This window comes from Suricata suricatta, chromosome 10 (assembly GCF_006229205.1).
Source record: "Suricata suricatta isolate VVHF042 chromosome 10, meerkat_22Aug2017_6uvM2_HiC, whole genome shotgun sequence".
NCBI classification, from domain to species: domain Eukaryota; kingdom Metazoa; phylum Chordata; class Mammalia; order Carnivora; family Herpestidae; genus Suricata; species Suricata suricatta.
The window spans coordinates 125384601-125411282 of record NC_043709.1 but is presented as its reverse complement, the minus strand read 5'-3'; the positions used below and the strand labels follow the sequence as shown (position 1 = coordinate 125411282).

Sequence of the window (26682 nt, the reverse complement as noted above, 5' to 3'; positions counted from 1 at the left end):
TATTTATCTGGGCTCACTGGTGCTTACACCCCAACCCCCACAATGCTGCCTGTGTCCTGCAGCATTGCTCAGCATTTACAGGAATCTTTAGTGAGACGTAGTTTTTTTTTTAACAAGGAGGGAAGCATTGTGCATATGTGTCGCCATGTGTGTGTGTGAGAATCACCCACGGGGTTCTGATGCTCACATCTGGCCTCTCTGTGCCCATGTAAGCACCCCGGCTCATTGCACAACTCATAATGACTGCAATGAAGAGGCCCCTGGCAAACAGAGGCTGCAGTGTAGGAAGGAACTAACTCGGTCTTGCACAACCCTCTTCTTGGCCTTTTGCCAGGTTTTTATCAGTCAAGTTACCTCATGTTTGGCTAATGACCCATTGGGGTACGGGCCACTCATGCTGGCACAGCAACTCCTCCTGCTTCTAGCCCGCGTCGTGACCCTAGGGAGTCTCTCTCTTAGAGGTCACGAACACCACCAAGATGGTGAGCCAGAGTGAACTTGTCTCTAGAATTGAAAACGAAAGTCCCTCTTTGTCCTTCTTGCCTTCCACCCCCGTCATATGAACACACACTCTAAACCTGCAACACTCAAGGGAAAAGACAAGGAAGGGCTAGGATCCTGGAAGTCTGAGACTAAGACCTATGTTGGTTCCTTTGTCCTGTGGGGCCTGACTGCGGGCTTTGTTTCTCTCATCTTCAGACGAGATGATACGATCTGTACACTAGCAAAGCTCTTTGAAGATCTTGGATAAAGACCCCTTACTTCAGTTTCAACAAGAGCGATGGCGTTTAGCCCTACATAGCAAAGGCGCCCAAAGGATGATTAAATTTTAATAATATGTGAGGCTCCAAGACCCACATGGACAGCTCAGAAAAGAAGGCGGGGCAAGATGGCCAGCCCACATAAGGCAGGAATTTTAAGTTTCTTTAGACATGATTTGCTCTCAGTGGGTACATGTAGGCACCAGACGTGGTCATTTCACAGGAGCTATGCAAACCCCTGCTCCCTGGGATTAGAAAGTAGTCACTTAAAAACAATGTACTGAGCACTGTGTATGTGCCTAGTTTAGTGACAGTCATGGCAGGTGATTGTAAAAATTCACTCTGAAGAACGCTCGCGCCAACTTTTCCTCCAACCCAAAGAGGCACACTGCAGTCCACCTTTCAATACAGACGATGAGTTGTTTCTTTGGTTATCACTGGAGGACAAGATAAGTGTTGAGAACAAGCATTTCAGTGTGACAGATATATTTAAGAGTAGATAGTCAATCGCATATTATTGATTGGAATCCTTTTTAAAAATTAAAAAAGACACTGATGTTTTGTGTCCTAGGACTTGTGGTTGGCAAGACTTTGAAAAAATTATCGTGGGGATGACTTTTTGACAGCAAACTCCCTTTATCAGAGGAGAGAAGGCAGGATTCAATCCTGCGGCCTGAAGGAGGGGCAGAAGCTAAGATCAGAATCCACATTGACCCAATACTCCCATTGGGTATGACAAGTCCACTGTCCCCTGCAGAGCTGGCAGATGGGTCTCCGCTGTTTGGCTAGGGATGCTACATTCAGAAAGAGAGAGAGAGAGACAACTGGCAAGAAAGCATAGCAGGAGAGCTCTGCTTTCTTGTGTGATTTTCCAGGGAACGCACAACATAAGGGTCTACTTCCCATGGGAGTTTTCCACAAAAAAGGACACATATTTCTCAGTGAGTTTTATCTATTCCCTGGTTACAAATTGCCTTTCTGTCATCCACCTGTAATCGTGGTGAGTTAAAACATACCAGAAATGCTGATGAGCACGTGGCTATATGGGGTGATAGTGACCCCCATTCTGTACTTCCTCCTGCTCCATTTCCCTGCTCTCTCTTGACCATATTTTAATCCTCTGCAACTTGGATCGCTTATGCCTGTATTTTCTTGCTATTTTTGTAGAAAACAGGGAACCCTAAAGTGTAAAGCAAGGGGAAGTGAGAGAGAAACCCACGGCATCATGAAGTCGGCCTCCTGGTGAAGAAAGACTAGAAGGCAGGAAGGTGGCGCTCCTCGTTCGGGGAAAATGACAAACAGAACAAAACAGAATGAAACACCTTTCCTCACTTTTCTGCTATTAAAGGGATCAGAGGTTTGTTCTCTGGGGAAGATGAACAGGAAGGGAGAATGAGGCCCACCCAAAGTGCCGGGATTAGAAGGGAGTCTATACCCAAACCGGAGGTGTTTTTAACCCCATCCGGAAGTGGAAGACACACTTAGGCAGGAAGTGGAGGATCAGACAGGAAGTGGAGGAGGAGGCAGGAAATGGAGGATCAGACAGGAAGTAGAGACCAGACAGGAAGTAGAGGATGGACACTCTGACAGGATGTGGGAAGATTCTTCTCTGGAGAGAATAAGGAGCCATGAGAAAGGACATCCAAACACTGCCATTCAGGCTTCCTAGTCAAAGAACCAGTTTGCCACTGATCGCTCCACAGGGACATCCACCAGCAGACCACTGCCACCTGGGTGCCTCACTCTACATGCAGATGGATGGACCCAGAGCAACAGTCAATTGAAGAAAATCTCCAATATGAAAGACAGAGACTAAAATAAATACATAGGGGAAAAGAAGAACAGAAAAGAAACAGAAAGGGCACAGAATATGCATAATTTATATTGAAGTGATAAAGGGATATTAAGAATTCAAAACTAGTAACAGGGTTATATATATATTTATATATTTTTTGTTTTTAATATATTTACATATGTTTATATATATATAAAGACTATTATCTAAATTTTATCTAAATTATTATCTAAATATTATCTAAATATGAAGTCTTAGAAATTAAAAACATGATACCAAAAGTTGAAAAGCCAATAGAGACTCAAGATGATACTGACCAAATCTTCTAGAAAGTAGAATAAAAAGACCGAGATGGAAAATAAGAGCTACAAGGTATCAAGGCAGGAGGCTGTGCCCAGCGTCTAATTAACAGGAGTCGCACTAGGAAAGTACAGAGAAAACAGTGGAGACGCCATCAAAGAAATAATACAGAAAAATATCCCAGAACTAAAGAATACCAATCTCCATACTCAAAGTGCCCATCGAATACACAGCATCATGGATTTACAAAGACCCATTTCAGGCATAACATCCTAAAATTTCAGATCAAGAGGAATAGAGGAAATCCTACAAGACAGCATTGGCGATGGCAGGAGATGGGGCGGAGGTCCACATACAACGTGCAGCACAGCAGACTTCTCCAGAGCAAAGTGGGAAGCAACACCGTAGATATTCTGAGAGATGTGTTCATTTCCATATCCGCACACGCTGTCAATCAGATCTACCAGTAGAAAGGGACTTTTCCAGATACGCAAGGACCCAAACATGGTGCTTCCTCTATGCACTTTCCCTGGATTTACTGGAGGGTGTTTTCCAGTGAAACAATGGCGTGAAACAAAACACAGGAAGCCTTGGGATCCAGGAAACAGAGGACCCACTCCGGAGCAGAGTGAGGAACAGACAAGACGGAGAAGAGGCTCCTATGCCGATGGGTACATAGAAACTAAACAAGTGACAGCAAGGCGGTTATGACCTTTAGGTAGAACAATTGGTTGTCTAACAAAGGGAATCACAACCATAGGATGCTACTTGGATTAGTCATAATAATGCGATGCTGACGGCTGTAGTTTTTACCCAGAACTGTGGCTACTGCCATTTTGGGAAAATGGGGAATGGGAAAGTGTGAGTGGTCATACAGGAGACCTTAATCTTCATCTATTTCAACTGGAATTCAATAAACCTAAAATGGATAAATCAAGGAATAATGCCTTGTGCCAACTTATTTAGAAATAGGCAAAAAACCACAAGGAACAGCTAAAATTGTTGAAGGGGATGGGCTTTCCTTTTTCATAATAAGTCTCTTATTTAAAGCCATTTGAGAGGTGCCTGGGTGGCCCAGTCCGTTGGGCGTCCGACTTCAGCTCAGGTCATGATCTCACAGTCATTTGACTTTAAATTTTTTAAAACATTGTTTTAGTTTATTGAGAGACTGAATGCGAGTGGGGGAGGGGCAGAGAGAGAGACAGACAGACAGATCGACAGAATCCAAAGCAGGCTCCAGGCTCTGAGCTGTCAGCACAGAGCCCAAAGTGGGGCTCAAACCCACAAACACAAGATCATGACCTGAGCCGAAGTCAGACACTCAACTGAGCCACGCAGGTGCCCGGAACCATTTGACTTTAAACTGCATCATGTATTACTTTGATAAAAGCATTATGTTTTAAAAAGTGAGTGCAATGCCCTTGGAGGAAGCAGGGAAAAACGGCTTATTTATCTGAACAATTCGGACTTCAGGCACACCGCAAGGATCGTTCCCCAAGAAAGAGGGACGGGGAGGTCTTATCAGCCCTACACAACGTAAACCGGAGCCCCCATCTCTCGGCATCATCTCCAGGCATGTCTGGCACTGCCGTCCGGGCTCCTCCAGGCCTCCGAAGTGCCAGGGGCAGTGCCCAGCGGCACACAGAAACTCCGCCAACATGAACACCCGGTTCTGGGCTCACATGAGCAGTGCCACCACCGCAGGAGCTCATCCTGCGCCCGGCCCGGCGCTAACCAACTGCACTCCCGCCTCGCCTTGCTTCATCTTCCCAAGAAGGTGGTGGGTCGGGGCCTTTAACGTCCTTGTTCCACCAAAGAGGAAAATTAAGGCTGGGGACGTCACAGAGGGCGTGGCCCTCCACTGCATTCCCTTCACCGGAACCGGATGTGCGGGGCTCCAAATCTGAAACTTCCCGCCACTCTGCACCCGGCCTTCCCCCCACATTTGCATATTTACAACCGTGCAAAACTGGCCCATCTGTCTGTTCAATCACTTCCCGTCCCTGGTCCTTGAGGAAGTTGCTTCACCTCCTTGACATCAGTTTCTTTGTCTGGAAAACTAAAGATTCTGGGTCTATCTCACCCATGAGGCTCAAATTACATGCTACAAGTGAACATTTTAAATAAGCCCACGGGTCAATTTCTGCAAATGAAAATATTATTTCTGATGGACGGGAGGGAGACAGGCAGTCTTGTGACCCTATTTGGTCTCCTGTAGAAAGTTCAGAGAAGCCAGGCTCCAGTTCGGATCCTGAGAAGTGATAGCCGGGGTTCTGGGTGACAGATAGCAGCCCGGGGGGGCCGGCAGGCAGGCTGATGCTGTGGGTGCCATGGCCCTAAACGTGGCTGCACACCTACCTCTACCTGGAGAACCTGAGGATTTCTTCTCCTCTTCTATTTTCCATGGATCCCAGTCTTCTCGAAGCATGGTATTCAAAACCACTGCGGTCTTGAGACCCAGCTAAGTATCTATATCTGGACCAAACTGAACAACTCTGAGAGAGAAGCTGTTTCTCCCCCTTCTCCGAGGGGTCTGGACAAGCATGTCTGGGGCCACTTTTGACTGCCCTGTTGAGCGGATTTCATCAGTTTGGGGGACTGGAGTTGCCAGACATTCACTGCCCCAGTGTGCCCCCTGGTGGACGGTGCTCGATTTTTTTATTCCTGAACTTTCTCCAAGGCCCTTCCCATTCATTGAACAAAAACCCTCGGAGACTCTCGCCATCTGGAAGCCATGTAAGGCTGGTATTAGTATTTCCACGCTTTGATGAGGAAACGTGCTTAGAGAGAGGAAGGAATCTGCAAGTTCCTGGACCTGCATTTAGTGTCTTTTTCCTCCATTCAGCAAAACCCCGAAATACCGACGTCTTGAGTGGTCTGGGTTTGAGCCAGCTTAAGTCCTGGCTCAGCAACTGTCACCAAGTGAGGTCCTTTCACAGAACTGAATTTGATCCTTACCAGGTCCTCCATCACTGTGGACACCTGCACTTAGAGGGACTGTTCTGTGCAGCAAATGAATGTGCTGAAGTACTTCTAGAAGAAAAACTGATGGCTGATATACCAATCCAACTTGTGTGTGTGTGTGTGTGTGTGTGTGTGTGCGTGTGCGGGTGGGTGGGTGGGTGGGTGTGTGTGTGTTAATGTTTACTGGGTTGTTGCAATCTCCCCACACAGGGTTCGGTTAAACATGAAAATAGAGGCAGTAGGATCTCCTCAGACTTCGTTGAGGACAGCCATTGAGCACTTTACAATGAGTGCACTTAGCTTTGAAGTCCTCTGTGGCTGCCGGGCATTCTCCACTCTAGGAAGAGCCTGGCCGAGCCCCATGAACTGGAGTCAGGCTGCCAGCTTGGGCCTCACTGATGTTCCCATTCAGGAGACAGGTGACCTCATGTGAATCTCCTAACTTCCCCGTGCCTCACCTTCCTCCCAGGGAAAACCGGGATACCAAGTAGTGTTCACCGCAAGGTGTTGTGCAGATTCAGCTGCACACCTTATGGAGAGCACTCAGCTCCCAGCAGGCCACAGTACGATGTCCTTAAATACCAGCTTCCTCTGTGGTGGTTAATGAGCTGCCTTGAGGTGCCGCCCTGAAGTCTTCATTCATGAGCAGCAGTGTGGGTGGTTACTTTAGATCCGTTCTCCCGACACCCAGATGGCCAACAGGCACATGAAACGATGCTCAGCATCACTCATCATCAGGGAAACACAAATCAAAACCACACTGAGATATCACCTCACACCAGTCAGAGTGGCTAACATGAACAAATCAAGAGTCTATAGATGCTGGCGAGGATGTGGAGAGATGGGCACCCGCCTACACTGTTGGTGGGAATGTAAACTGGTGCAGCTGCTCTGGAAAACAGTGTGGAGGTTCCTCAAAAAACTATCCCTTATGACCCAGCAATAGCACTGCTGGGGATTTACCCAAGGGATACAGAAGTGCTGATGCCTAGGGGCACATGTACCCCAGTGTTCATAGCAGCACTGTCAACAATAGCCAAATCATGGAAAGAGCCTAAATGTCCATCACCTGATGAGTGGATCAAGAAGATGTGGTTTATATACACAATGGAGTACTACATGGCAATGAGAGGGAATGACATATGGCCATTTGTAGCAAAGTGGATGGACCTCAAGGGTGTCATGCTAAGGGAAATAAGTCAGGTGGAGAAGGACAGATACCATGTTTTCACTCATAAGTGGAACAGAAGAAACAGAGAACCATGGGGGAGGGGAAGGGGAGAAAAATAGTTAAGGAGAAGGAGGCAAATCATAAGAGACTCTTAAATACTGAGAACAAACTGAGGGTTGATGGGGGTGGGGGCGAGGGGAAAAGGGATGATGGGCATGGAGGAGGGCATTTGTTAGGATGAGCATTGGAAACATTATATGGAAATGAACTTGACAATAAAATATATTAAAAAATAAAACATAACAAATACATATATACATACATATATATGTTCTCCCAGTAGAGGCTTTCAACCCGGGCGGTGTTCTGTAAGCCCCTTTCCCCAGGGAGGGGGTGTATGCTGGAAATGTGTGTGGGCATTTTGGGTTATCCAATGAAATGAAACACTATAAGCATATGAACTTGACGCGGTACAAAGGACTGTCCTACTCAATTAAAAATTGTCTCCTGAATGGCGCCTGAGTGGCTCAGTTGGTTAAGCATTCAACTTCACTTCAGGCCATGCTCTTATAGTTTGTGGGTTCAAGCTCCGTGTTGGGCTCTGTGGTGACAACTCAGAGCCTGGAACCTGCTTCGGACTGTGTGTCTCCCTCTCTCTCTGCCCCTCCCTGCTCATGCTCTGTCTCTCTCAAGAACAAATAAAGTTAAAAGAATTAAAAAACAAAATTAAAAAGAAAGAATTGTCCCTTGAATAGATATTTCTCTAAAGGTGATGTACAAATGGCCAACAAGCATATGAAAAGATGCTCAGCATCACCAATCACTAGGGAAATGCAAATCAAAATCACAATGAGACACTGACTAACACCCATTAGGTTGGCTATTATTAAAAAAAACCCCACAAAACAACAAGTGTTGGTGATGATGTGGAAAAACTGGAACCATTATGCAATGGGAGTACTACATGGTGCGGTCACTGTGGAAAACAATATGGCAGCAGCTTAAAAAATGAAACATATAATTACTATATGATCCAGCAATTCCACTTTTGGGTACAGAACCTGAAAAACCTGAAAGCTGGGACTTGAAGAGATATATTTACAGACCCACGTTTATGGAAGCATCAAATGTAATAGCCAAAAGGGGCAAGCAACCCAAGTGTCCATTGACAGATGAATGGATAAACACGATGTGGTCTGTGCATACAGCGGAATATTACTGAGCCTTTAAAAGGAAGGGAATTCGGACCTGTACTATAATGTGGATAACTCTTGAGGTTGTGATGCTAAGTGAAATGCGCCAGTCACAGAAGAACAAACACTATAGGATCCACTTAGGTGAAGTCCCGAGAGTAGTCCAATTTATAGAGACAGAAAGTTAAGATGGTGGTGGCCAGGGGCTGGGGGGTGGGTAGATCGGGGAGTTAGAGTGTAGTGGGGAAAGCGTTTCAGTTTTGCAAGATGCCAAGAGTCCTGGAGATGGATAGAGGTGATGGTTGCAAAACACTGTAAGTGCACCGAGTATCACTGAACTGTGTACCTACCACTAATCACAATGATACATTTTATGTGTATTTTAGCATCCTTAAAAAAAATGTGTCCAGCCTAAAGTGCCAATTGATGCAAATTGCACCACTCCGAGAGATGTTGCTAGAATATCTAAAAATGGTCAATACGCATGCATTTGGTTATAAGCAGTCCACTCATCCTTCAGAGACTGGTCTGTGTGGACCTCTGCATCCGCCCCCTGATCACGTCTCCCCTTTGTCTCACTTGCCAGGTTGAGGGGCGAAGGTACACCTCTGAGATGCCACGGGCGACAGGATCCAGACAAGTCCCGTTATTAAACACATCGTATTACTTTCATGACGTTCTCATTTTTTTACAGTAAATCATTTATAAACTACGCCTACTAATTAATACAATCACATCAGGGCAACAACTCAGGATTAGCAGCTTCAAATGCTGCTCTTGGATTTCAATGGAAAGCTGAACAGGAAGGAAAAGTTCTTACCTTGTAGATGCAGGACTTAGCGTTCAGGAAGAAAAGCTCAATGGTGGCATTATCCTTTAGGTATGAGATGCTTTCTATGTAGAACCTGAAAGACAAGACAGCAAATGAAGCAACTGACCACGCAGAGATCAACTGTTTTCTGAGCCACAGGATTGGATGTGAGGACCAGAATTCCCAATCCCCGTGAAAACGAAAAAGGTGTTATCAGTTGTTTGCCTATGGCTCCTTTCTGAAAGAAAGCAGAGTGTTTGTAGCACATTGGGACGGCCATGGCTGCCCACCTTCACCATGGCCAAGGAGCTGGGATTGCCATCGGCTTCCAAGAGTAAGATTAAACTTGACCATCTACCTTCCTTTTCCTGATCTGCTTTCCAATTTATTAATAATATTATTTGTTTTCAAGGCACCCGGGTGGCTCAGTCGGTTGAAAATCCAACTCTTGATTTCGGTTCAGGTCATGATCCCAGGGCCGTGGGACTGAGCTGTGCATCAGGCTCTGCGCTGAGAGTCGGAGCCTGCTTACGATTCTGTCTCTCTCCTTCTACCCACCTGCCCCTCTCCCCTACTTGTGATCTCTCTCTCTCATATAATTTTTAAAAATCAATTAAAAATAGTTTTCAATATATTACTTTTTTTGTCCTAATCATTGTTGACTTGGATTTCTTAAAGATAATTTCTTCTGCTCAGTTAAGGGGGGCCCTAATTCTCTTTGAAATGGTTACGCTTTGTCTCCCCGAAGGTGGTGAGGTGTGGTTTGATTTCTGCATATCCTGAGAGCTGCAGCAAGTGCTGGGAACACTGTGCTATTAATGCATGAAGCCAAATGAGACTGGATTTTTATCCAGATGGAGCTTATAGATTTTTTTCATGATGAAACATGCTGAAATTTTTTATACATTTACTACACCTTTACACATCAACTTTGGAGTACATTAAATTACTTAGACAAGGCACTTGTATTTGTCTGAGGACCAGGTTCGGGTAGGGAGTAGCGGTTGTGGTCATGGGGGTGGGTGACGGAATGTGGAGCCTTGCACAGGAACGTGCCCTGCGTGGGGGTGGCCGCCCCTGGAAACAGGAGCCACCCTGAGGTGGCGGAAGGTGAAAGGAGAAGACAAGCGCTACATTCTAGAACAGCGTTACAAGGTGATGGAAAGAAACCTGGGGAGGAAATCAAGAGACCAGTGATCTGGGCCCAGCACTGTATGACTTAGGGCAAACCACATAATCTCTCTGGGCTTCTGTGTTCCAGACTGTGCTGGAAGACAGCGGGAACCGGTCAGTGGTTCTGCACCAAAAGTCTACTGCTGTCTAACACTGGAAACTCATTCAGATTCCAACAACGGTCAGAAGAGCTAACCAACATGGTATGAGGCAAACAAAACACATCCTTAGGCAAGGACTAGCCAACAGTCTACCGGTTGGCCACCCCTTGCCTGTAGACTAATAATGTCTCTCTCACTTTCCCAACGTGCACAGAGAGGCTGCCATGATCAACATAAGGCAGATACACTTAAATCTGTGAGTGACCCAGAGTAACTTCTGATACTAGCACAGATTTTCACTGCACAGTACTAACACAGTTCACACCACACGGGAGTCTATAAAATGTGTGGAGATGGCAGTATGGTCCTTATTCTTGCAAAGCCTGGGAATGAGCAGGCTGGTGGGTCTCTACCACCTGCTCTCTCCCTGAAAAAAAAAAAAACCCACAAAAAAAGAAAAAAGAAAGCACCTGCTTTAGGCTTTTGGAGCAGGTTTTAGGTCATGGATGTCTCTGCAAAGGGTCTGCCGCAGTCTGGGGTGGGGGGGGAGTGCAGACTTTCACTTCTCCATTAGCAGAGATGAAGCAGCAAACTCTAAGTCTTTCTTAAACTTTATTTATTTGTATTTTAGAGAGAGAGAGAGAGAGAGAGAGAGAGAGAGAGAGAGCGCGCGCGCGCAAGGGAGACGAGAAGAGGGGGAGACAGAGAGAAACCTAAGTAGGCTCCACACTCAGCATGGAGCCTGATGTGGGGCTTGGTCCCACGACCCCCGGATCACGACCTGAGCCGAAACCAAGAGTTCGGACGCTCCTGACTGAACCACCCAGGTGCCCCACAAACTCTGTGTCTTAAAGCAAAACAAGTCACATTTGATTTAATAAAAAGAATCCACGTGTGTTGTGAAGGTTTAATAGCAAAATGGGAAGGGAGGAAGGAAGGGAGGGGAAAGGGGAGGGAGGGAGGGAAGGAGGCTGAGTTGTAGGCCTGGCACCTTGTAGATGAATCTTGTTTGGAGCCTTTGCTCAAGCCACTGCTCTCACCCCAGAAACCACCGCCCTCCACAGCCCAGCCCCGCCCCCTTCTGCCCTCACTCCAGGACACCAGGCTTGCAAGCCCTCAGGGAGGACTCCACCCCTGCTAAGGGTCTGGCCCAGGGGCCCACTCTTCTGTTCCCTGGGGCATCTTCTGTCTAGGCTGCTCCCTCCTCCTAGAGGCCTAGGCCCAAATCCCACTGTCTTTTGCATCGCCAGCCTGAATACAGCACCTGGTACACACACAGGCTTCTTAGTCACTGTGAGTGAAAGACGCTGCTTTCAAGTTCACTGCTCCCCACTTGCCCTTGGGTGGAGTTTACAGGACAGGACAGGGAGCTGGGCAATGAAGGCCCTGCAGGAGGGCAAGGAAATAAGTGATTCCCGGATGTCTCCAAATCCCCTGCTGGGGGGGGGGGGCGCTTACATTCCACCCCGGGCCCTGCCTCTCTGCCCTTCGCTCCCTGCCAACACAGAAGGTTGTACAAGCAAGTCACTGGTCCCCTTGAGTCTTAAAACCAGAACAGCAGCAGAGGTTTCCTGAATTTGACAGCGAGTGACCTTAGTTCTGGAATAATAACTTTGAGTCTAAATCTATTGGGTCTGAAAAGACATAATTTCCAACAAAATGCCTTATGTCTTTATTGCTTTTGTTTTATTATTTTTTTTAATGTTTATTTATTCTTAAGGTGGAGAGAGACAGAGCATAAGTGGGGGATGGGCAGAGAGAGAGAGGAGACACAGAATCTGAAGCAGGCTCTAGGCTCTGAGCTGTCAGCACAGAGCCCGACACAGGGCTTGAACCCACGGACCACGAGATCACTTAACTGACTGAGCTACCCAGGCGCCCCGCTTTTGTTTTAACTCTTGAGAATTAAGGAGTGAAGACATTCACTAACTCCCCCACCACAATTTTCTCAACAGTGTACGAGTAAAACACAATACTCCCCCCTCCCACCCCCGACTCCCCCAGCAACGGAAAGTGCAAAGAGAGGGCCAGTCCTGTTCTCTGAGACAGCATTCATTTGCACCGAGTTCTCTGCTGTCTGGCTTCGAAGACACAGGAAGACAGTGGAAATAACAATACACTCTGAGGTGAGGAAAATAAACCACCTCCTCTTACAGAAACTGGAAAGCAGCTTCCTGTTAACCTTTATCACCGAGAAACAGCCTGGAAAGCACTGTGGGCCCCAGGCCTGTCATATTATTCCGTAACCCTGGATATTTAACTCACCCTGAACTTTCTGTCTGCGCTAGGGAAATCCTGCGAGTCAAAATGTCCAGAGAAAAACAGCCCTCGGGCATCTCAATCCAGGCTCAGGGTAAACTATGGGAGCACCTGAGAGTAGAAACTTCTGGGGAAGCAGGAAACACTGATGGTTTGGATACAAAGTAGGGATTTTTTTTTTTTTTAGACCAGTTCTGTTCCTTTTCATTTTCATGGGAGCTCCTCCTTTCTGGCAGTAGGTGGCAGTGTTGCATTTCCTTAACTACCAGTGTGGGCCTGTGGGGGGGCGGGGGCGTCCTCAAAGACCTGGTTCACTAAGAAAATTGTGTCTCTGGGTAAACCCAAGGAACTGCAGGCTTTCTTGTAGATTTCACAGGGTCCGTGCGGACAGTTCCAAGTCTGGCTCTGTATTAACCGTGGGTTTCCGGTGCTCTGACATCTGGGACCTTGGTGGCTCTGGAGGGAAGGCCCCTCCCAGGGCTGACCAGTTCCTAGAGATGTGAGCTCACCTTTCAGACCAATGCAGAGCTCACACACCCTTCCTGCACTCACACACCAGGTTACTAAGCTCCTGCCCTAATCGCCCCAGGGCCAGGGCCAGACAACTCTGGGCAGCCCGCATGCCCCAAAGCCCACTAAAATTATTCCAAGTAGCCGAGGCTTAAACCTGCTTCCCCTGCCTCACCCATTCCTTCCTGTAGAAACCACAAAACAAAGGCTCTTGCCCACATCTCCCCTCATTCCCCCTGCCTCCTGACCAACCCTGGCTCACCCCTGCGTGGCCCTGTGGCTCTGCCTGGTGTGGCCTGCTCCCTCCTCTTGGGAAGAGTGAATAGCAAACTATCTTTTCAATGGCCATCTTCATCGACCCTTGATGTGCTGGCCTCACTGTATTGGAGTAATAATAAACCTTACACATAAAAATGTGTTCTTCAGCACATTTAGAAGTACTGAATCTTACATCTTTTCTTTTTTCTTTTTTGAGACCAATCTTTGCTCCAGGCCAAGGGAAAACCTGGTTGAGTCCATTCCCTGAATTCTACAAGCAATGTCACACCCAACCTGGCCCAGAAGATGCCGACCTGAGCTATTTCACCAGAGGCTCCGAACTAGGAGCAAATGTGTGCTGTGCTGTTGCATGTTTGGCCACATACAACACTCAAGAGGTTCTGAAGCCTTGGGAGTCTTGTCCCCTTTAACACGTGGACACCGCGGACCGTGGCAGCTTGAATGGTGTCCAACCACGGACTGGGTCAGGTTTCCCCCTCTGCCCGCCCCCCCCCCCTCCACCCCCAGCTCCTCCTCTTCCCTCTCACAGTCTCCCTTCGGCACTTGAGAATCACCGAATATTTACAGCAAGTGTTAATTAAACGGACCGCTGATTTCATTTTGTTACGCACACAAATGTCACATTTGGAAGGCTGACTTCCAGCAGCAAAAAGGAGCGACCGTAATGAAAAGGATAATTGATACCGCTCTGCATTTCTGGGGCCAAATATCTCTGATGTTCAGGACTTCAACAGCTCTAACATCGCAACTGGGGCACCCAGTTGAGATCTAGCAAGTTCTGGTTAGCGAGCACCTCATTTTAGATCCAGGCCACCACTGTTACCATGGTGACGGGAAATAGCAATTGCTTGTCTCAACCAGCCAGGAAAAGACACCAACCGTCAGGACACAAACTTGACTGTAAAATCCAGTCTCTCAGATTCAAGCTTCCTGGGATCGCCTCTTTCTTTTTTTCTAGTGCTCAGTTCAGTTTATTGTTTGTGAAGCCCCGCTTGAGGAGACAAATCTAATCTCTGTTTATTTTCCTGCAAACAGCGTGGACAATCAGAGTTGCAGGGACACTTGGCTGAAGAAAACACAATGAAAAAACCAGCCCAGACACGGAGGAATCATTCTGAGCACACACGTTTCTACAAAAATACCGGCAGATTTCCTTGGGTGTGTGTGGGGGGGGGGGGTTTCTAATTTTTCTTGACCTATTTCTTGAGCTTGCCTGGACCAACCAGATGCTCATTGTTCTCAAATTTGGGGAGGTGGCTCATGGTCCTAAACACTGGTCTGTAGTTGAATGTGATCTTGCTCAAGACACCAATCCGTGGGCTGCGTATCCTGTAGGTATGTGGGGGTGATGGCACAGAAGGAGACGAGGCTGCCAGGTAGGCAGAAGTCAGAGCGCACAGAATATAAGCATAAGGATGACCGCAGCAGGAGGGCGGGAGGCCAGGAAAATTCTGAGTAGGGGATCACAAAGGAATTCTGGAAAGATACTCACTGGTAACCTACAGGAGACCGAAAGGGGCCACCACCAGGAAAGGTTTAGTGGGGGGTATAAGACCTATTGAAGACATGGAAGTGAGGGACGCCTGGGTGGTTCAGTCGGTTAAGCATCTCTGACTTCAGCTCAGGTCATGATCTCACGGTTTGTGGGTTCAAGCCCCGGGTCGGGCTCTGTGCTGACAGCTCAGAGCCTGGAGCCTGTCTTCAGATTCTGTGTCTCCCTCTCTCTCTCTGCCCCTCCCCCACTCATGCTCTGTCTCTCTCTGTTTCAAAAATCAATAAAACAAAAAAATTTTAAGACACAGAAGTGAGAGGAGTTGGTGAATAAAGAAAAGCAAGGACGCAGCTGAGTCAAGGTTGACTCCCAGTTTCCAGCTGGGTGTGTGGTGGTGCTGTTCACAGAAGGAGGTGCCAAGGAAAGAGGGGTGAGGTTGAGGCCATGCAGATGAGGACATCATCCACTCAAGCAGAGGAGCGCCTATGGCGTCTGGGGCCGAGACACCTCCCAGTGACCATGGGGGTGATGGCACAGCCACCAGGTGAGACGCCAGTGGATGTGGAGACAGCAGATAAGTGGAGACAGCAGATAAGGGCAGACCTATCCTTCCGGACCTCTGCTGTGGGCAGGAGTAGGAAAAAGGGGGCAGGAGCTGACGGAGGATGCAAGTCGGGAAGGGCATTTTGTCAGGGAGGAAGAGTCATGGTCATGCAGGGAGGGACCCGTGGAGAAGCAGCAGCATTAGACAGAGAAAGAGAGATGAGAGACGGGGAGGCAGCGAGCTCCTGGAGGTGCTGGGAGGGGCCGGAACTGGAGCACGCGTGGACCTGCCGGCCTCGGACGCAGGGAGAAGGGTGAGTCTTCCTCTGCAGGGAGGGGGTGGGGGGGAGTGCCGAGCATGGGAGCACGCCTGCAGCGGGAGGCTGGGAAGATGGCCACAAAGATGGCGGACACAGTGAAGGAAGGGAGCAGGAAGTGGACAAAGCTCACTTGGGCTGGCTTTGGTTTCCTCCACAAAAATCACAGGTAAAGCTGCCTTCTTGGAGCAAAGAGGTGAGCTTCTGGTCTGGAGGAAAAGCCACGGAGGGCAGCGCAGAGGACGCTGAGCAGGCACAAGTGACAGAAACATTGACGACCTGTGTGCCAGCGGTCATAAGCAGTCATGCACCGACGTGCAGCTGTGCGATCCCCTTCCCCACACCACACTCAGCAGCTCGGGGATAGACATAAAAGACATACGTGACTGAGCTCATGCCCCCCACCTTCGGGTGTGTGTGCGGTGTGCACATGCACAGGGGCCGGCCCCAAAGGGAGCGGGGAGCTTGCAGTGTGCCTAACAGGGTTTGGACTGAACTGCAGAGATGACAAGAGGCTGAGAGGGCCTCGGAACGTGGGGAAACTGCTGTGCAGGTGCACGCGGGGAGGAGTTTCATCACTCTACTTCAGCTCCTACGACAGTGCCCAGGACACAGCAGGTGCTTGGTGCATATTTGTACATCAGAACTGAACGAACCTGAACTCGCTGCCAGCGGTCGGTGCATGGCATGGTCTCCCCAAGAGGCAAAGCTCGCTCTCCCTGCAGCTGGAATGAGAGTGGAGATTGGCTCTCCTGGCCCCACAGTGAGACAGCTCAGGGTGCCACTGGGGCCGTGGAGTCTTCTTTACAGGGGAGCAGAGAGCACAGTGCAGGATAGAACGCCTCCCCCTGATGCTCACCCTGGTGGGCAAATGGCAGGAGTTTCCCAAGTGGGACTAGTAGCATGTATTTCAGCTTCTGCAAATTCCTGCTTCACCATCTACGAAGCCTCTTCCATCAATGCAGAGATTCCCACCCACCACCAAGCTGCGGCTGGCTGATGTCCTCCGGCCACCCTGTCACAGACCCTCGGGAGTTCAGCGGCGCCAGATCTAGAACATCAGGGCTGCACTCTGCACCCTCTCACCCAGTGGGGGTGCGTCCATCCCTGACACCATCTCTGCAGGTGGACCCTGGTTCCGAAGCCCCAGCCAAGTGTGGAACGCGAGATGGACCAAGGTCACTGATCCTGAGCCTGGTGACCAATCATGGAGTTGCTTTTCACGGGTGGAGAGAGAGGCAGCGTGGGGAAGGGGGAAGGGCCCCAGGTTTGGAGTCAGAGCTAAGTGAACAGAGGTGATTACTGACCGGCTGTGTTGCGGGGGGAGGTCTGCATGTTGAGCCCTCCCCTCGGTCCCTCTAACTAGGAGTAACCCTACTCAAGGGCTGTGAAGATTTACAGCCATCCTGAATGACGGATCGGGGGTTAATAATGGGTAGCTCCCCTCCCTCGGACCTTTTTCCTTTTCAGGTATTTATTAAGACTCCCAGGCCACAGTGATCACCACTCCTGGCGATCTGAGGAAGGAGGAGGCAGGTCGAGGTCCTTTATAGGCTGAATCACGGGTCTGTGAAGACAGATTCTTAGTCCTCTGTCCTGCCATTCCAAGAATATCTGGCAGCCTGACACCGGCCTCATGCCCGTCAGGAGGGCTGCTCAGAGGATGGAGCAGAATTCTCTAAATTCAAATTCATGTTGTTGAATCCATTTGGGTCTTAGTTTTCATAATCGGTTGAACAGAGGTGAAAATCTGCCCTTTCTCTCACAGATGTTTTAAATATGTGTTACGGCAAAAGAATATATAATCGCCAAATAATAAGCCATGCTGGGATGGTGGCCCAAACTGTGACCCCCAGTGATACAGGGTTAATATTTCCACTGGATGAATTCCTAAATCTTGGCTTAGGGCAGTCTTTTCTCTGGTCTTTTATTGGGGGCTTTTATTCTCCTTTTCCATGAAGGCTAGCGGAACACGTGTTCTAGAAATGCGATCAATAGATGTTTAAACAAAAGGAGAAAGGCCGGGAGTGGCTGGAGAGACCGCTCGCAGGCAGGCACGCGTGCTGGAGGCTGGAGCCCCGGCAGACGCGCTCTGGTTGACAAAGATCAGTGCGCGCACACAGGGAAATCGCCCACTTGGATGTGAGCCCCTTTATGGACTCCGGCATAGTCCAGGTCTGGAGATAATTTTTCATATCACTCCTTCGGAGAAAACCACCTGTGGGCATCCCTGGAAAGGCACCGAGTCCTAAGCTGGGAATTCTTCCCAGGCATCAAGGTAGAAATGCGCTATTCACCTGCAGGAGGGAACCCGCCTCCTCTCCTGGAGAAAACAGACTGTTGGCGTTTTGCTACCGCACTACTCAGGGAGCCGGAAAGCGGGGTCTGGGAGGCAGAATCTTCTGTGACTGGTGCCAAGATGACGGCCACCCTGGGAGGTGGCTGCAAAGTCCAAGTGTCGGGCAAGGGGGCACTGGGTTTGGTAATAAAGAGGGCGGAGGATGGAAGCAGCTGGGAATTAACGCACCTGAGAATCTGAGGAAGAGGAAAAACTTCAGGGTGAAAGCCTATAGGACGGAATGGAAAAAAGGGTCCCAGCTGCGAGCCACCACGGAAGGCCCGGGCAGGTCGAGATGATGACTTTGGCTTTGGACCTCCTGCGTTTGAAGCTCTCAGGTGGCCAAGAGCTACCTGCACGTATAAAGCAGAGGCTCTCCACAAAGAGTAGCTTTTGTGACGAGCTATGGAAGGAGCTCAGCCCAGGGACAGTATTCTGCTGGGGGTCTGTCCCTCAGTGTGGGCTGGGAGAGCTTTTTCCGGGACGTGTTTGGCGAGGTGCCTGGTGCGGTAAGTAGGAAACCGGGGTCATTCTTGGTTCTCCGTAGGGCTAGCACGCATCTACTCCGTAGCTCTCCTGTGGGCATCTGGTCTCACGGCGAGAAGCCAGCCCGGAGTGTCAGCGTATCCCTGGTGACAAACGTGTCAACTGGGCAATCTCAGGGTGCCCCAAGCTTTCCTCCAAGGCTCAGTTCCCCAAATCCACCGATAACTCAGCTCCTAACAGACCCTTCCAGAAAACACGTAATACACAACCAGCCCAGGATTCTCTCCTCTTGATAAATGTTGGCAGAAAGTGGTGGGAAGGAGGAGAGATCCTGACATCTGGCCGGTACTCAGCCACCTTCCATTACAGGTTAATGAAACGCTTATATTCAACTGAGCTCTGTCTGATGCTGCCACTCCTCTTGGTGGCACTGTTGCTGCTACTTTTCCACTCAGCTGAGAAAAATATGACCACCATTAAATAGACTCTGACATCAAGATCACGCCCAGCAGTAACGGAAATGGCTCATATTAGCTCTAGAAGGTGTGCAACTATTCAACAAGTAAAAAGGGGGGGTGGGCGCCTGCGTGGCTCAGTCAGTCAAGCAGCCAACTTCGGCTCAGGTCATGATCTCACAGCTCATGAGTTCAAGCCCCACGTCAGGCTCTTTGCTGAGAGCTCAGAGCCTGGAGCCTGCTTCGGATTCTGTGTCTCCCTCTCTCTCTCTGCCCCTCCCCTGCTCATACTCTGTCTCTCTGTCTCTGAAAAATAAATAAATGTTCAAAAAAATTAAAAATAACAAATAAAAAGGGCACTGAATGCAAGTTTAAATTTGCTCCACCAGCTAAGGTAAAGGATTAAGGCCCTTTAACTCTCATTTAGGCTCTCTAATGCCTTTTGCTACATCAGGATGGCTATGTCTAAAACTGCATCTCTGACCATGCTCTTTAGGAAGAAGTGAACTGTGAACTGTTTGTGTCCTGCTCTTGAACTTCTTTGAAAAGAACAGGGGAGATGTGCTGGGTGTGAGTGTTCAGTATTCATTGGAAGATGGAGGCATTCGAGATTCAATGCCTCCATGGTTACACGTAATGAAGGTTTTGCAGACACTTCCTGGTGGCTCTAAGGGCTGGGTGCTCCTGCTGGATTTGGACGCTCAGATCCTGGCTTTGCCCTTGAACCTGTGACAAGGCCCCCTCTCCGACTTGCCAAAACCTTCTGCAAATGGAGGTGAGAAGTCCAGCTGCCCTCATAAGATGTCTGCAAATGTTGGGGCGCCTAGATGGCTTGGTCCGTTAAGTGTCCAACCTCGGCTCAGATCATGATCTCACGGTTTGTGGGTTTGAGCCCCGCATCGGGCTCTCTGCTCTCAGCGCGGATCCCACTTCAGATCTTCTGTCCCCTCCTCTCTCTGCCCCTCCCCAGCTTCCACTCTCTTTCTCTCTCAAAAAACACCAAAAAACACCAAAAAAAAAAAAAAAAAAAAGATGTTTGTAGGCACCTGAGTGGCTCAGTCAGTTAAGCATCTGACTTCAGCTCAGGTCATGATCTTATGGGTGGTGAGTTCAAGTCCTGCATCGAGTGAGCTCAAGCCCCACTTTGGGTGAGCGTGAGCCCCGCTTCTCTTTCTGCCTCTTGTGGGATTCTCTTTGTCTCGCTCTGTTCACCCTTGCTCACTTGCGCCCTCTTTTTGTCTCACACAGAAAAAGATGTTTGCAAATATTAACCATGAGAAGCAAATTATGTTTTCTGCAGTCCCCAAATAAGACTTATAACAGCCTCGTGAACAGAAGATGCCCACTGATTTTGTATTTGATTACGCCATACCTCCCGTACTGGGGAATGCACTGATCCGTGTTTTGCTGCTGCATTTCAACTACCCTTATTCGGGATAAAATAGGCCAGTTTCAAGGGGCCACATGCCATGTGTGATAAAATGAAAGAAGAGACAGACATCTGTGATGTCGCTCCAAATAACCGCTACCACCAAAATCATCATCATCATCATCATCATCATCATCATCTAAGGATTTGTGTTATTATAGGAGGCTCAGTTTAAAATATATACCCCCCCCTCAAAACCAAATAAAGGGGGCTCTTGTCTTCATTCCGCACTAGCATCCGAGCACAGGGCACAAGCGCATGTGTCCCCGCACAGACACTGACATGCCTTGGAGGCTCATGCCCTATGGTCACGTCTACTGGGAATGTAGCTATACTGTGACTTCTGTCATTGGCAATGGACCAGGACGAACTTGATCTCCCTTTCGTGTAACCATGCTGCCCTCCCAGACTTCTCTGGACAAAGGAAAAAGAAGCAAAAGGATGGACACGGACACCTACCTGACACAGAAGTATAAAACCACTGGTCCTGACTTTTTGGGGAAGTCGTGTTCCAACACTCTTCGATCTAGTTGAAGCCAGTTTAAGTGTCCCCTGAGGAGAAGAGAGACAAATTGGTTAGGACTTTGGAGACTGCAGAAGCTTCTTGTGACAAAGGTGTGTGTGCTTTAGAAGGCCAGATCACTGATCGAGGGGGACCTTCCCCTCCCTTGCAAGTTTTCAATATCTGAAGAACCTCCAGGAATTATCTGGAAAATACCGAGTCTGTGGCAGATACTGTGTGACATAAGGAGGGGAATGGCAATCAGAAAAGTCTGAGGTCAGTAATCGGCTCTCGATTTCCTCGATTGCGCTGAAATGAAGATGTAATCATTTTCTCTCATAATTCCCTTCCTGCCACACTCCTCAGTGCCTTTTTTTTTCCTGAAGGACTTAAAACTTACATTAGAAAACATGAACAAACTTCACAATATCTTGCTGGAAGCAGAACAGGGTGAAAAGTGAATCACAGACAGTTTCTTTAAAAATTAGGGGCGCCTGGGTGTCAGTGAGTTAAGCATGTGACTCGTGGTTTCGGCACAGGTCATGATCTTGTGGTTTTGAGTTCGAGCCCCACGTCAGGGTCTGTGCTGACAGTACACAGCCTGCTTGGGATTCTCTCTTTCCCTCTCTCTCTCTGCCTCTCCCTTGCTCACGCTGTCTCTCTCTCAAAAATACATAAACTTAAAAAAAAAATGAAACTTACACCCATCATATGACATTTTCTGATCCTAGGTATTTACCTGAGAAAAAAAGTGAGACCCATGCCAACACCCTCACAGACAGACACACAGACACTCTGCGTGTAACAGCTCAACTTGGGAACAACCCAAATGTTACTCAGCAGGGGAATGAGCATCACATAGTACAGAACGGAATACTTTGCCCCAACAAAGACAGTGAGCTACCGACACTTACAGCAACATGGGTGAGTCTCAGAATAATGACGTGGAGTGCAAGAAGCCACAAAAGAGTAGAGACTGTAGGATTCTGTCTACATAAGACTCCAGGAGGTGCAAACCCCTCTCCATCGATACGTCGGTGGGTGCCTGGGAGATGGGAGGGAGGGCTTGCAGCGGGGCAAGAGGAGACCTTTTGGGAATGACGGGTATGTTCATTTTCTGACGGTACTGATCGTTTTGTGGGTGCGGTCACATTCAAGACTTATCAAGCTGTACTCTTCAACATGCGTGTTTATCATACGCCAAATATACCTCGTTCAAGCCATTTTACACAGCGAACCACAGAGATATTTGATGATATACAGATGGAGTCACTTGTGCATTTCTTCCTTCTCTCCCTTCCTCCTTTTCTTCTTTTTGCAAATATTAATCACCTTCTCTGAAAAAGGGACTGGAGATGTGGCAGTGAACAGAATAGGCATGATCCCTATTCTCCTTGAGATTATATTCTTGTAGGGAGACTCAACTGCTATTTCAATTCATTACAGAATTACTAATCAGAATGGTATGAGGACCTAACGCCTACAGCACAAGGACCATGAGTAATGAGAACATGTAAGGACCTGATGGAGTCTGGGATCTGAGAAGCACTGCCTGGCATTCTAAGTGAGATCTGAAAAACAGTAAGACTTAGCAAAGAGAAGGGGTATCAAGTTCCAAGCAGTGCCGCCAGCATGTGCAAAGGCCCTGGGGTGGGAAGACATCCGGCATGTTGGTATCCTGTGTGTAGAAAGGGATGAGGCCGGGCCTGGGAGACCACGCTGAGGACAGGGATCTTTGCAGAGCGAGGCAAAGCCACAGAACACGTATGAGCAGGGGTGTCTATCTCCTCAAGGTTACAACACTGTGTGACACATTTATAATACAGACGCACATGTGACCAGGCTGGACTCACTCTGCGGATAATGTGAGACAAAGGTTGTCTGGCTCACTGCACTCAAATGCTTGCTCCGCCAAGCAAATGCTCGCTTCCAACAAATGCAAGACAGAAAACACACCAGAAGCTTCCACCTCCATTTTGAGACTTCATTGAGGCTGCACCCTTTGCACAAAATCCCTCTTTCAAGGGAGCCCAGGGCCGTGGCTCGAGAGACGCCTTTCGAATCTGCTTCTGGAAGGGTGGCCACCTGAGGAACTTTGGTTCTTCTCCCTCCTTCTAAGAATCTCCATCTAGAAAAACAGGGTTTTTTTTTTCCCCTCTTAACTTTACCTTTCAATTTTGGTTATGCTTCTCTGGGTAGAGGAAGGACAAAAAACAATGGGGAAAAAGTTTCCTAAATAAGTTGACTGGATCAACTTCTTCCAGAAGAAAAGGTGGGATAAATTCCCAACTAACTAGAACACGAGATCTGGAAAGAGAAGGCCTGGTGCCAACTTTGTCTCCGGTCATACCCGAGATGCTGACAATGCCCCCCAGGGTGATGGCATTTCAAACTCTGTGCCTTAGCTCATCGCGCTTCCTCATAGAATGCTCTTCCCTCCTTCCTCACCAAGTGAAGCCTGACCCACCCTTCATGCCCCAGGTCTCCTGTGTCTCCCCCAAGAAGGCCTTTCTTGACCCACCTTCCCACACTGCACACCAGCCTGGCATGGGCTCCCCTCTGGCCCCTCATGGCACCCACCCGGGCACACACAGTGCCGTGCCTGCCACACCCTATGGAACTTTCTCTGTATATGCTGTCTCCCCAGCAGACCTTACACATCTGAAAAACAGAGACCTACCTCATAAGGTAAAAGTGTGTGTGTGATCAGCGCAAGATGTTAACACAACCGTTGGCCCTAATTATTGGGTCATATGTTACAGCCACTCTCTTCCTGCCTCTGAAAATGTCCAACATCTCCCAGAATCTCCCCTGTAGGTTCAGCCTCCTGCAAACAGGCTACATGCATGCTTGAAACGATGACTCTGATCATGCTGTTTCTCCTCATGGGGACAGTCTCTCCATCCTCACTGTCTGAACACCAGCCACTGTTCAAGGCTGACTTCCGGTCTTTCAGAGAAGACTTCCTTCATTGCTTCCGTCTGGGGTTTCTTTCAAACTTCTCCAGAGTTCTGTTTGGGTCGTCTACAAAGCATTTAACACACTCTTATACAATTATTTAAAAAATGTAACCCATGTCTCTGAGGTTTTCAACTCTTGAAAAAAAATTCGTCCCCAGCACCTATCACCGTGCCTGATGAATATGAGGCGCTCAAAGGCACAAGCTCACTGATTCAATGACTGCCACCAAAAGCAATAGATCTGTGCCTGCAGCTCAATTTACGAAGGTGACTGAGTGACAACGCAGAGGTCAACGCCGCCGCTCAAATTAAAGCTGAATGTTATTCAGAGCCCCTCCAGCAATGTGAGGCACGCTCCGCCCCGCCAGCCCACGGGAAGGTCCCCGTGCTAGTTACAAGGCAGACAAGGAATAAGGAGAAGGCCAAGGTCGGAGCCTTTACTGGGGTTTCCATGGGAAAGGCAAGACAGGGCAAGGGGAGGAGCTTCGGGTTGACGCGTTTCAGTGATCCTGGCAGGCTCTGAGGCATCGGGGATGCCCCCCAGCCGTCTGGTCCCGGGCCCTAACCTGATTAAGGGCAGGGGCAGTCCTGGCTCGGCGTGTGAGAGTTCTGTGAAGAAGCCGGGTCAGGGGATGGGCTCTGCGTCCATAGGGGAGATGCAAACAGCTTTGACTGGCTGGCTCTGGAATGTTCGGATGCCAACTAAGTAGAGAATCTGAGAAAAGGGAGAATAGCAGTCCAACCACTGACCACACAGAGTTAAATTTTAATCTCTGGCCTGGCAGGAATCTTGAGAGAGGGTCTGGCAGGAACCGTCATTTTAGGACCCTCACAAGATAAATCCACAGCCCCATCCAGTGGCCCCACATTGCTGACCACACGGGCTGCTGTGGAGTCGGCCTGGGTCTCAGGGGGAAATGAAGGCGTCACTCGGCAAAGAACCCCCAAGTGGGGACACTGTGCATGAGGAGACACAGACGTAGGTGTCACTTGGATACCACTCTGTTGAGGCTGCTCCGTGCCCTTCGTCATCTGAGTTAACAGAAAACAACCGAGGAAAAGACTCCCTCTCTAATTTCATTCCCCACATTAACTCTTTTTAAGTGTATTTTTTTGAGAGAGCAAATGAGCGCACAAATGGAGGGGAAGTAAGAGAGGGAGGGAGAGAGAATTCCAAGCAGGCTCTGTGCTGAGAGCACGGGGCCCAATATGGGGCTTGAACTCACGAACTGTGAAATCATGACTTGAGCCAAAACAGAGTCAGACCCTTCACCGACTGAGCCACTCAGGCGCCTCCACATTAAATATTTTTTTTAAAGAATGGCATTTATTTAATTGGAAATTCTTTTGTTTGCAGCCGTATATTGACTTAGCATTTACCAAGCAATTAAACAGCTAGGAAGTAAGAAAATGGTCAGGAAGCAGCAAGAACCAGAGGCCGGAATCCACCCAAATCGAATAGCTAGCCTCCGAGGAGAAATGAACTCCTTTTCTCCACTTCTTCTACTTGAATTCCTGAATCCACAACTGAGGGATGTGAGGGACAGCATGATGCACCCACATGCGGGGGGTCTGACAACCATGGACAGGCAGCTGTCCCCCTGCCCGGAGCCCTGGGGCCCTCAGGTGGAAGGAAGCCAGCCCGCTCCATTTTATGTGACTGGAAAAATCTCTTCACTGTACACTGCTTACATAGACAAAGACTAAAGGGACATGAGACTCATCCAAAATCCCTGATGATAACTGCGTGATATTTGGGCAGAAGCTAAGAGATGGATTAAATGTAAACTGGAAACTCCAGTCCACGGGAGGCCGCCATTTTTGGCTCATGAAGCTATTTTCTGCTCTTGTATTTGGTTCAAAGTCACATCTGCTAATGCCATCAGTATCAAGGATTCCTCACTGTGCAGGACGTTTCATTGCCTAACACCCCACAGTCCCAGCACCCAGGTCCTTTCTTCAAATATTTCTTTTTTCCTTACGTTGGGGTGGGATGGGGAACAAATAGGTCAAAGGAGCATTTTCTCTATTCAGTTTAACTAAGAGATGTCTGATAGCTCGGTTTTCATTATTCCTATTGATTTTTCATTTGAGAATTCGCATCAGTGCATTTACCAATAACAAAGCAAAAAAAAAAAAAAGCCTCAGCAGACACTCAGAGTATTTATGATACTGGTTGACTGATAACTATCTTTAACGCTGAGCAAGATAACACTCATTTGGTTTATGGTGGCTATAGGTCAGACCGTTGGGTCAGTAATAAATATGCAATGGCTCCCAGGCAACAGGAATTGGATGCATTCATTTAACACACTGCTTTAAGCTTCTACATATAATACAAATGGATTTTTGGTTGGAGGGCTGGCACCTTCAATAGAGATGACCCTAAGGAGGGCTTTGTTTATAGAGCGCTACCGGAGGGTGGACGTGTGTGATAAGTCTGTCTGAGCTGATGGCTTGTTGGACCCCCTAGCAAGAACAGTGCGTTGTGCCTTTTGGAGGTCGGTATTGTAGACAGGTCATTGCCTGTGGGATGAGGTTCCAAAGAAAGCCAACGAAAGAACATGAAAGTCTTACAGACATCACTGGATAAAGGGGGTGGGCGGAGCGCTCTTCAAATGGAAGGATGTTGAGCTAGTTCCTATCCTTTGTTGGAAATATGTGTTCTCCTCAAGGACAGCTCAGGGCGAGGGGTTCTGCTAGAAACTCTCAAATAGTGGCCTTCAAGTGTGTGTGAGAGAGAGAGAGAGAGAGAGAGAGAGAGAGTGTGTGTGTGTGTGTGTGTGTGTGTGTGTGAGAGAGAGAGAGAGAGAGAGAGAGAGAGAGAGAGAGAGAGAGAGAGA

General features: G+C 48.4%; 1 protein-coding gene across 1 annotated transcript in view; it reads right to left on the bottom strand.

The window, feature by feature from the left end:
• FRMD4A (FERM domain containing 4A) overlaps nt 1-26682 on the bottom strand; it is a 619483-nt gene that overhangs the window by 111872 nt on the left and 480929 nt on the right. Inside the window, exons 7-8 of the mRNA XM_029955588.1 lie at nt 20837-20929; nt 9005-9089 (exon numbers count right to left, since the gene is read on the bottom strand). Of these exons, the coding sequence (XP_029811448.1) occupies nt 9005-9089; nt 20837-20929 (178 nt within the window). The remainder of the gene's footprint in view (nt 1-9004; nt 9090-20836; nt 20930-26682) is intronic.